The sequence below is a fragment of the Malaclemys terrapin genome, chromosome 2 (genome assembly GCF_027887155.1).
Source record: "Malaclemys terrapin pileata isolate rMalTer1 chromosome 2, rMalTer1.hap1, whole genome shotgun sequence".
Taxonomy (NCBI): domain Eukaryota; kingdom Metazoa; phylum Chordata; order Testudines; family Emydidae; genus Malaclemys; species Malaclemys terrapin.
Window position 1 is genome coordinate 99,171,229 of NC_071506.1, and position 11,851 is coordinate 99,183,079.

The following is an 11,851-nucleotide window of genomic DNA, read 5'->3' on the forward strand; positions in this document are numbered from 1 at the left end:
AATGTGTGTCTGTGAATGCACAATTTCTGGATATATTATTGTTCAAGGATGTAATGTATAAACACTGTTAATGAAAAGATGCTTTCCTTTTAGGTGATAAAATATTTAGAGGATGTATTCTCTAAGAGAAACAGCCCAAACAAACTGAAGGTGTCTGTGCCAATACGTGCAATGCCATGGGTTGCTAACATAAATGATCCTCTTTATACAGCAGCAACAAAGGCAATCAAAACAGGTTTGTTCTTTCTTTTATTATTTTTAACATCCACCAAACAAAGTCACGCTAACAGTGACTTGCACAAAGGAAAAGGAACTTTCCTAAAATTAATTAATTTCTTGTTTGGAACATTATTTAGATCCAGATAATTTGGGAAGGCGGGGTGCAGTACTTATTCAGTGAATGAACTGTGCCTGTTTTGGTGACATGCTTGCAGTTTGGTTTTATGGTTCTAGTCTCCCATCAGTGCATTTAGATGCAGGTAACCGCTTATTGCTGCCTTATGTATCAGGTACACTGAGGAAAACTCATCTCAGTGCTGCCCATTGACATATCGTGATGTACCTGATAGAATATGATTTCAGTGGAGTGTAATATGTACTCAAATAAATAAATGCTGCACAGCAGGTAAACGGGGAGGGGGGCAGCTATGCAGATAGGCATTACCCTTGTAAATGCTCCCTCTTGTTGATAAAAGATCTTTTTAATGTTCCCCCTCAGAAATATGAAATATGGTTGTCTCGCTACCTCAGGAAAGGTAATGTAAGCAGGTCTTTCACTGCTAGATCTGAGTTAAAGTTTCTCTTTCCCTGGGACACTGTAAGCTTCTCCTGGAACCCGCAGGAATTGCCCTCCTCCCCAGCCTGTCCTCTTTTCTTCTCTCCATTCCCAAGCAACATGGTAAAAATATTAAGAACCTGATTGCTTCTGCCACTCTGCAACACTTTTGCTTAGGTTATTCAAAGGGGGCTTGGGGCAATAGAGACGGTATTTCCTCTTCCCCTAGGAAGGAGTGAGCAATGCTGTCTCTTTCTCACTTCATGTATCTTTGTTTTCTACACAACATTAAACATATGTGACACAGCAGGACTCCAAATAATTGTGTTTACTAACTGTATATAACAGGGGTTGGCAACCTCTGGCATGCAGCTCGCCAGGGTAAGCACCCTGGCAGGCCGGGCCAGTTTGTTTACCTGACGCGTTGGCAGGTTCGGCCGATCGCGGCTCCCACTGGCCACAGTTCGCCATCCCATGCCAATGAGGGTGGTGGAAAGCCGTGGCCAGCACATCCCCCGGGAAGCGCCGCTTCCTGCAGCCCCCATTGGCCTGGGACAGCGAACCGCAGCCAGTGGGAGCCGCGATCGGCTGAACCAGCCGACGCAGCAGGTAAACAAACTGGCTTGGCCCGCCAGGGTGCTTACCCTGGCAAGCTGTGTGCTTGAGGTTGCTGACCCTTGATATAAAAACCCACAAGGCCTAGCTACATATATACACTGCTGCAATGTTAGATTCTGTTACTTCTACAATAGAAAAATGGAAGCCCATTAGAGGGTTACATTACTTTTCAAAAGCAGAAGACTCACTTACACCACTTTAAAAAGAGGAGAAAACCTAAAACCCAGTGCAAACAGCTGATTTTTGAGGTTCTGATTTAGCAAGGTATTTAACCATGTGCTTAATATTAATCATATGAGTTGAGTCATTGATTTCAATAGGACTACTTGGTCTTAAAGTTAGGTATATGCTTAAGCACCTTCTTGAATTTGGGCCTATATTGCAAGGTAAGAGCCAGACGGAAGATACTGTCTCACTTTTCTGTGTACTGAGATGCAAAATCAGGATAGTATCAAAAGACTAGTATAGTTTTCGAGGATATGTGTGTATAATGGCATCATTACATTAGCTGGTTATACAGTCTCCGCCAAAAGAAATACTACCAAGAAAAGTTTGTGCTGGGCAGAATGCCAAAGCTCACTAGCTCCAGTGAAGAGACCAGTGTGTCTTCATTTTACTTCTGCAGAATTTCGTTCTTTCCATGTGTTTCAGTTTTTGGACAAGATCCAGAAATGATCCGGGATGGCTCAACAATTCCTATTGCCCAAACGTTCCAGAATATAACAAGGAAGAGTGTGATGATGCTTCCAGTTGGAGCAGCTGATGATGCGGAGCATTCCCAAAAAGAGAAAATAAGCAGGTTAAAATAAAAAAAAGGCACCCTAAGAGACGAGAGGAGGAACTGAAGTACTAATACTCACCCACAGCAATCCCAGCACACTAGGCTGTGCCCACCTGATTCTAATTGACAGTCCTGTCTCTATTTTTTTTATCCAACAGATAGAAACTATTTTGGGGTATTCAGAGTTGTATATGCTTATCCTAATGACAAAAAATAAGGTTTTGCTGCTTTTTTATTTGTGTTGCTCCTGCAGCGCCAAACAAGGCTAAAAAGGAATAAGATGTAGTCTATTCCTTCTTCCCTATTGACAGAAGTGCATTGTTGCCAACTTGCATGAGTTTATTGCAAGTCTCATAATAATTGGGGGTTTTTTCTTGAAGTCCCAGCCAGCTGCTGGAATCAAGGGATTGCATGATCATCTCAGCTGTCATTTAAAAAAAAACAACCTATGTTTCCAGCCTTTGTGATTGCGGAGAAAAACTTAAGAATGTGAAGGAAGTGTGTCCTAAAGTCTCCGACAACTGAAGGCAAATAAAAATAACCCAACATTTATTTTTTTTTAAAAATCACATGAATTTTAAGATTATTTTCTGATTGTTTGGAGTCTGATGCATGACTTTGGAATGCATGGGGTCGCCAATACTGGAATTGTCTACCAAGTTCCAATGAGTTACACTTTCAGACAGTTAGGTTTTCACTGAGGGCATAATTTGAAGCAAATAGTGTGACTGAGGAAGGCTGCAGACCCATTATAACAGATCGTGATATGGAAGAACGCAGCTTGATTCTTAGAACTCAGGTTTATATTTGCAGGGCTGGCAGTTAGAAAAAAATACCTTTTTCTTGTAAACTGACCACATTTGATCTAACAGAGGGACCTGTGGCACCTTTAAGACTAACAGAAGTATTGGGAGCATAAGCTTTTGTGGGTAAGAACCTCACTTCTTCAGATGCAAGTTATGGAAATCTCCAGAGGCAGGTATAAATCAGTATGGAGATAACGAGGTTAGTTCAATCAGGGAGGGTGAGGTGCTCTGCTAGCAGTTGAGGTGTGAACACCAAGGGAGGAGAAACTGCTTCTGTAGTTGGATAGCCATTCACAGCCTTTGTTTAATCCTGATCTGATGGTGTCAAATTTGCAAATGAACTGGAGTTCAGCAGTTTCTCTTTGGAGTCTGGTCCTGAAGTTTTTTTGTTGTAAGATGGCTACCTTTACATCTGCTATTGTGTGGCCAGGGAGGTTGAAGTGTTCTCCTACAGGTTTTTGTATATTGCCATTCCTGATATCTGACTTGTGTCCGTTTATCCTCTTGCATAGTGACTGTCCAGTTTGGCCAATGTACATAGCAGAGGGGCATTGCTGGCACATGATGGCATATATAACATTGGTGGACGTGCAGGTGAATGAGCCGGTGATGTTGTAGCTGATCTGGTTAGGTCCTGTGATAGTGTTGCTGGTGTAGATATGTGGGCAGAGTTGGCATCGAGGTTTGCTGCATGGGTTGGTTCCTGAGTTAGAGTTGTTATGGTGCGGTGCGTGGCCGCTGGTGAGAATATGCTTAAGGTTGGCAGGTTGTCTGTGGGCGAGGACTGGCCTGCCTCCCAAGGTCTGTGAAAGTGAGGGATCATTGTCCAGGATGGGTTGTAGATCACTGATGATGCGTTGGACAGATTTAAGCTGAGGACTGTAGGTGATGGCCAGTGGAGTTCTGTTGGTTTCTTTTTTGGGCCTGTCTTGTAGCAGGAGGCTTCTGGGTACACGTCTGGCTCTGTTGATTTGTTTCTTTATTTCCTTGTGTGGGTATCGTAGTTTTGAGAATGCTTGGTGAAGATCTTGTAGGTGTTGGTCTCTGTCTGAGGGGTTGGAGCAGATGCGATTGTACCTCAGTGCTTGGCTGTAGATGATGGATCGTGTGGTGTGACCGGGGGGCGCGGGGAGAAACTGGAGGCATGAAGGTAGGCGTAGCGGTCGGTGAGTTTTCGGTATAGGGTGGTGTTAATGTGGCCATCGCTTATTTGTACGGTGGTGTCTAGGAAGTGGACCTCCCATGTAGATTGGTCCAGGCTGAGGTTGATGGTGGGGTGGAAGCTGTTGAAATCATGGTGGAAACGATCCATCCATTGTGTGTGTCCTGTGGATAATTTGGAGATTTACAATTTAAGGGTTCTTAATCTGGCACCTTGAAACCCAATAATTTAATTCTTCCCTTCTCTCTCCCTCCCCACTAAATGTAGGGCTCGATCTTTCAAGTGTTGAGTACCCTCAAGTCTAATTGAAACCCATAGGAGTTGCTGGTGTCAAGCACCTCACAGGGTCAGGCCCTTGTTTTGCATAATCTGTTTAGCAAAATTGGTCTTTCTTTCTTTTTTTGCATAGGCACAATTACATTCAAGGAACAAAACTGTTTGCAACCCTTTTCTTGGAGATTGCAAAACTGCCTGGAAAGTTACAGGAAACGTCCAACACGACGACTACAAACTGATGGATCCTGGCAAAATAATAAGCTAGACTCCTGCCTATTGTCTTAAATATTCTAACCTCCTTCTTTATTACTCTGGAGAAACATGTACAAACAATAAAATAGTTAGACATACACCGCATGTCTGAAACTGTTGAAAAATTAAATGCCTGCTACAGCTTACAACCCGCACTAACTAATGTTTAACCAAATCAAGCGATTCCTTGCGCAATACAATTGGATCAGAGGTGCCTCATGCTTGTTGCCTGCCCAGAACTGGGCCCCGAGATGGCAAACAGGGGTTCGTTGCTCGGTGTGCTTGGCACCAATAAAGACACCGAGGGGAGAAAGCAAGCCAAGTTTATTTCAGAGCTCTGAAATGGCACTAGGAGACCAGCATGTCTCAAATCCAGTGCAACAAATACAAACAAATTTTCCCTTTTATATTCCAAGCAGTTTCTGTGCAAGCCTTTGTCTATTTCACCCTTACCTCTCCCTTCCAGACAACAGTTACAGCGGGTACACAGTGTGCATGTTAGAAACTTTCCCTTCGCCTGCTTATCTCTTGGCCTTGCAAGGCCTGTTTATAGCAGTTTTCCCCCGTCTTTCCCTCCCCCTTTTCCCCCGCATTATCACTACAAGTTTTGCTAGTGTGAACAAAACTACAGCTGTCTGCTAGAAAAGCTGACCCTTACATTTCTGCTTCAGCATGTAAGTAGTTAGCACAGAAGTAGGTGAAAGTTCTCAAGATGGAGTCACTGTGGCTCAGGTAGGCCCAGAGCAGAAGAGCTTCATCGGCACTTTTGGCCTTCCACTCTCCTGAGTTACCTGGTAGCTATGCCTAGTGACACCAACAATCCCTCCTTTGAGAACACTCAACAAACCTTTGTCAGAGTTTTCTCATACTCTAAAGACAAAATGCGATTAAGCTCCATGTAATCAGGATTATCAATGAGAGGGTATAAGGGAACTTCTGGGAAGGGGGAGGTACAAATCTTACATATGAGCACTTTACAGCAAATGAGCAAAAGGAAAAGGACAAAACATATCACAACACCTGTGAGCAAGATGCGAACAATGCTTCCCCCTCTACCCCCTAGTTCCCCTAAACCAGGTATCCAACCCCAAAGGGAATCCAAAATAGTGGGTTCCCCTTCCTGGGCCTTCCACTGATTCAAGGCTTGTTCGGCCAACAAGATATGCTTATTAATATCCTGTGAAAACTCTGGGACATAGGTACAACATTCTTCTCCAATAAGGGCACATATCCTGCCCCGTGAAGCTAACACATAATCTAGGGCCTGGCAGTTTTGCAAAGCCAGCAGTCGAAGCTGGTACAGCTCAGAACTTATGCGTTTCTCTATGGCCAGGGTATCATTGGCAAACTGAGTGAGAAATTTAGACAGTCTTCTGTAGAGTTGGGTTAGCCGTCCCACTCCATAGGAAGGGAGGGATATCATCCCAAATCTGTCTCCTTCACTGATGGGTTCAATGGTAGCTCTCAGGGACCGATAGTACCTAGGGCGACCTGAGGGAGCCTTGGTGAGAACACAGAGGGGAGGAATGAGATAGCCTTGGTAACAGCTACCATGCCAACCATGAGGGAGCCATTTATAGGCACTATTACCACATACCCAGAATGCTTCACCATAACTAGCCTTTCCATTGTTACCTTGTAAGTTCCCGTAAGGTGGCTTGTGGGAAAGGGCAAAGAATGCAGCACCGGTTTGCCAACCGGTGGCATTTAGTAAAGGAACAGTGAAACTTATACCAGGACCAATATAAAATCTAGACTTACTAATGCCTGCAAACCAGGTATAGATAAAACCAATGCTCAGGGTTCTTGCGGGGAGTGCGCTGTGGCTGTTCAGAGAGATCACCAGGCATTTCCAGTGACCCTTACTGTCTTTTGAATAACAGCTTATTCTGCTAACAAATCGTCGTTAGCAGTCTTCTCCGCAGGCTGGACAGTCCACTGTTTAGGAATGGGCACTGCTTTCAGTCGAGAGTGATGAATCCAGTTCTTGTGTCCTTTGACCTTTGCCGCTGTGTGGGAAACAAGCCCTTCCACTTCTCTTGGAGAGGCTCGTCCTTCCAGGTCCGCACGAGAACGGAGTCATCTGGCTGCAGGGAGTGGACCGGGGTATCCAGCAGAAAAGGCTGTGAATCTTTAGTGTATCTGTGAAGAAAAGAAAGAACAGCAGAGAGAGAGCACATGTACTGAGACAAGAAACCATACCCCATCTCCCACTCCCCTGCCAGAACCGGTGTACCATTCAAAGGCCATGCCCTTCCAAACATAATCTCGAAGGGACTATACCCTAACCTACCCTTGGGGAGAGCACGAATGTGGAGTAACACAAGGGGCAAAGCATCAGGCCACCTAAGAGAGGCCTCCTGACAAACCTTTGAGAGGTGTCACTTGAGTGTCTGATTTGTGCGTTCCACTACTCCACTGGTTTGTGGTCGCCATGGGGTGTGGAGCTTCCAGGAGATTTGCAGAGCACTTGATATCTTTTGAACCACTTGAGATGTGAAGTGTGTTCCATTATCAGATTCCATCCACTGGGGAAGGCCAAAGCGAGGAATGATCTCCTTGACAAACTTAAGAGCCACAGTCTTGGCAGTGTTGTTGCAACATGGGAAGGCTTCAGGCCATCCGCTGAATCGATCCACTAAGACGAGAAGATAGCTGTACCCTTGGGTCCTGGGAAACTCAGTAAGGTCTATTTGCCACACCAATCCTGGGCCTGGGGTAGGTTCCCAAGCCCTGGGGTAGGTTCCCTAGGGTAGGTGGCTGGCAACACTGCTACTCCTGGTCGAGGATTATTCTTTTGGCAGATTAAACATTCAGCCTGTACCTGTGATGCTAGGGGTTTAAGTTCAGAGGTTAGAAAATATTTATTCATAAGCTGGGTAAGAGCCTCTCTGCCTGTGTGGGTGGTTTGATGCAGTTTCTGCAACACTGGTCGGATTAGGCCCTTGGGCAGGAGGATTTTTCCCTCTATGGAATAAAGCCATCCCTCCTTCTCCTGGAGACCGAGCTTGTCAGCCAGGTTTCTGTCATCATGGGAGTACTGAGGGGCTGCAAGCTCACCCACTGATGGGATAAGGGCATGCATTTGGGCATTCTCCTCTGTTGGTGACTTCAGGGTAGCAGCACGCTTGGCTTCCCTGTCTGCTCTGGCATTGCCTTTGGTTACATCTTGATCTTCCCTCTTGATGAGCTTTGCAATGTACCACTGCTACTACTGAGGGGAGTTGTACCGCTTCTAACAGCCGGAGAATTTGAGACCCATGCTTAACCGGAGAACCTTGGGCTGTTAGCATTCCCCTTTGCTTCCACAGACCAGCGTGAGCATGCAATACCCCAAAAGCATACTTTGAGTCAGTAAAGATATTAACCCGTTTGTCTTTTGCCAGCTCGAGTGCACAAGTCAGGGCCACTAGTTCAGCAAGCTGGGCAGATGTCCCAGCCGGTAAACTTTCAGCTTCCACGGTATCATGAAGTGTCACAATAGCATAACCCGCCCTCCTTTGCCCATTTACAACAGTACTACTGCCATCCATATACCATTCCAAGTTAGCATTTGGGAGTGGCTGATCCTTTAAATCTGGGCTGCTAGAGTAGTGGGCATCTATGATTTCCAGACAGTCATGTTCCTGCTTTTCTGTCTCTGGTAGCAGGGTAGCTAGATTAAGGGAGGGACAGGTTTGTAGGGTAACTTCAGGATTCTCTAATAGCTTCGCCTGGTATCGAGCAACCCGAGCCTGTGTGAGCCAAAGACCACCCTTAGTATCCAGCAAGGCTTGGACCATATGGGGAACATACACTTGCACAGTTCCCCCCAGTGTCAGTTTTTCAGCTTCCCCAAGCACTAGGGCAGTGGCTGCGACCACCCTCAAACAGGCTGGCCAACCCTTTGAAACTTGATCCAGTTGCTTAGAGAAGTATGCCACGGGATGTTTCCAGGCACCTAGTAGCTGAAATGCCCTGTCCACTTCTAGGGACCAGTGAAAGGGGTCATGATCCTCTTCCTTAACACATTCATACAGAGGTTTAGCCCACAGTCCACTACCCTGTATCCTTGGAGTCCGATAAAATTCAGGAGACTCACAGTAGCTTCAAGACAAGGGATTAGACCCACAGCAGCAATTAACAAGTCATCTACCTATTGCAGAAGGAGGGCTTTGTCCTCATTGTCCCACTCCTCCAAGTCTCTGGCCAGAGCCTGTCCGAACAGAGTGGGAATTTTAAATTTTAAATCCCTGGGCCAATACTGTCCAGCAAAGCTGCTTGTTAACCCTTCTGTTGTCCTCCTTATGCCTTGCAGTATTTTGCAGATCTCATAGTTGCTTGGGCACATTCAGTCCCCCTTTTCTCTTGGTTGTCAGCCAAGTCTTGGCTGTGAACAATGTCCTTGGACTGAGCCTACTAGCTGTATTTTCCTCTCAGTTAACTCATTCTGTTCTCTTCCTTCTCCCTTTCTCGGCTTCTTCTAACTTCCAAAAGGACCTTCCACTCTTCACTCATGCACCTTTTCTCCAACCATTAACACATACACATTGCCATTATACATCCTTTCAGTAACATAACTTCTGTACAGAGCTTTGAAGCAACAAACCAGGACGAGCACACTCACTTCTGAGGATTCCACTCTGTACAACCTCTGGTATTCAATAGCTTTCCCTTTTAACTTTAAATGCCTTCTCTGTCTTCATTATACCTCTTCTGTGCCTCCTCCCTAGCCTTGGCTATAACCTGATTCCGCTCCACTTCAGACAACAAGGTTCTCATAAGTATATTGCAATCATCCCAGTCAGGCTCATGGCTAGCCAGACACCCTTCAAAGATTGAAATGAACCTGCTTGGATTCGTCGAGAACTCCCCTGCCTCTGCCTTGAAAGCAGCTAGATGTACTGGATTAAAAGCAACATGAGAATACACTGACACAATCTGGGCTGCACGATCCTGTGTTCCTGGACAGACTACCACATTCTCAGTAATCAACGGATACAATCCCACCGAGGGGGTACTCTCTGGAGTGGGGTGGAGGAGGGTACTCTCTGTGGGGGTGGAGGAGCCGAAGGGGACACCGATTCTGCCATTACAACTGTGGAGGGTTCTGGGGTTTAGCAGCCATTACTACCGAGCCTGTTGGAGTCAAATGGCACTTATGCAAAAGATCAGTCCTATTTCTTAACACCATAAACGTATACGCATAGAGAGGTTCACTCCATTTACCTGTTCTCTGACAAAACAAAAGCAAATGAAGGATCATGTTGTAATTGAGTGATCCTTCCGGTCACCTTTCTCGGCACTCTAGCTGATACTGAAGCTAATCAACTGTACAGAACCTTTTCAATTTACTTTTAATCAACTGGTCAGATCCAGACACTTTCCAGTTCCCCCGAATGCATTCGAAGGGTGTACGCTGCCGGCTGTACTCTGTTCCTGCCCCATAGGGAGACTCTGGGCGTCCCCAGGTCACAACAGATAAAGTCCCCACTGGACTGTTCCTACCTTATCCAAGGGTCCGGTTCTGCACCGTCGCCCTATCCATGGGACCGGTTCCCCACCGTCGCCCGCAGCTGCTTCTCCACTGTCTGTGGGTGTTGCACCGTTGTGCCCTCTGGGGTCGAGCAAACCACGTCTCCGCCGAGGCCCCCGATGAAGTCACCGGTGCGCGCTGGGCGTCGGTCGTCGCTGTAAGCCGTCGGCTGCCAGGAGGGATCCGGGCAAGGCTAAATTTCAGCCTCGAGCCCCATGTTGGGCGCCAAAACTGTTGCCTGCCCAGAACTGGGCCCCGAGATGGCAAACAGGGGTTCGTTGCCCGGTGTGCTTGGCACCAATAAAGACACCGAGGGGAGAAAGCAAGCCAAGTTTATTTCAGAGCTCTGAAATGGCACTAGGAGACCAGCATGTCTCAAATCCAGTGCAACAAATACAAACAAATATTCCAAGCAGTTTCTGTGCAAGCCTTTGTCTATTTCACCCTTACCCCTCCCTTCCAGACAACAGTTACAGCAGGTACACAGTGTGCATGTTAGAAACTTTCCCTTCGCCTGCTTATCTCTTGGCCTTGCAAGGTCTGTTTACAGCAGTTTTCCCCCGTCTTTCCCTCCCCCTTTTCCCCAGCATTATCACTACAAGTCTTTATTCTGAAACTTTAATAATGGGGAAGTGTTTTGAAGAAAATGTTTATTTCATAAATGTTGAAATGGCAAACGCTTTGAGGATGTATGTTCAGAAATATTTTGTCAAAATGCAAAGCTTATAATGTAATTTCCTCATATCCTTGCTATGTAAAGGGTAAAATCTTTTATGTACCAGCCTGAAATCTTGCTGACTAAATTAATAATGTGAGAAACTATTTAGATAGAGAATATTTATTAATGGGGAATTAATTAGCAATATGTAAGCAACTCTTCACCCAACTCAGAAGAACAAGGATCACCTCTTCAAAACTTGTTGAGAAGAGAAAGCAATCATAGACTTTAAGGTCAGAAGGGACCATTATGATCGTCTAGTCCAACTGCCTGCACAATGCAGATCACAGAATCTCACACACTCACTCCTGTAACAACCCCCCTAACCTATGTCTGAGCCACTGAAGTCCTCAAATCATGGTTTATAGACTTCATGAGACTCCTCCAGCAAATGACCCGTGCCCCACCCTACAGAGGAAGGCCGAAAAACCCCAGGGCCTCTGCCAATCTGCCCTGGGGGAAAATTCCTTCCCGACCCCAAATATGGTGATCAGCTAAACCTTGAGCATGTGGGCAAGACTCACCAGCCAGACACCCAGGAAAGAATTCTTTGTAGGAACTCAGATCCCACCCCATCTAACATCCCATCACAAGCCACTGGGCATATTTACTGCTAATAGTTAAAGATCAATTAATTACCAAAATTAGGCTATCCCATCCCCTCCATAAACTTATCAAGCTTAGTCTTGAAGCCAGATATGTCTTTTGCCTCCACTACTCCCCTTGGCTGACTGTTCCAGAACTTCACTCCTCTGATGGTTAGAACAGTTTATATCCATTTGTTCTTGTGTCCACATTGGTACTGAGCTTAAATAATTCCTGTCCCTCCCTGGTATTTATCCTCTGATGTATTTATAGAGAGCAATCATATCTCCCCTCAATCCTTTAATAACTATTCCAGTTTGAAGACTCTCTTTAAGAATTATTTATTTTTAAAAGGCTTTGAGA

General features: G+C 45.6%; 1 protein-coding gene and 1 long non-coding RNA gene across 6 annotated transcripts in view; one reads left to right on the forward strand and one right to left on the reverse strand.

Moving 5' to 3' along the window:
• The window catches only part of CNDP1 (carnosine dipeptidase 1), a 35,248-nt gene extending 30,478 nt beyond the window's left edge, over positions 1 to 4,770 (forward strand). For 4 of the 5 annotated variants that reach the window (XM_054017832.1, XM_054017830.1, XM_054017831.1 and 1 more), the window contains 3 exons: positions 94 to 235; positions 2,045 to 2,192; positions 4,552 to 4,770. In XM_054017832.1, the coding sequence (XP_053873807.1) occupies positions 94 to 235; positions 2,045 to 2,192; positions 4,552 to 4,657 (396 nt within the window). In that variant the 3' untranslated portion in view covers positions 4,658 to 4,770. Of the gene's footprint in view, positions 1 to 93; positions 236 to 2,018; positions 2,193 to 4,551 lie in introns of those variants that run through there. The other variant, XM_054017833.1, reaches the window with a different exon arrangement.
• Positions 4,771 to 4,978: 208 nt separating this feature from the next.
• Positions 4,979 to 10,707, reverse strand: LOC128831439 (uncharacterized). Its single transcript, XR_008443795.1, has 2 exons — positions 10,158 to 10,707; positions 4,979 to 6,812 (listed from the first exon to the last, which is right to left on the reverse strand). It is a non-coding gene; the product is annotated as an uncharacterized LOC128831439 (long non-coding RNA).
• Between the last annotated feature and the right edge of the window lie 1,144 nt (positions 10,708 to 11,851).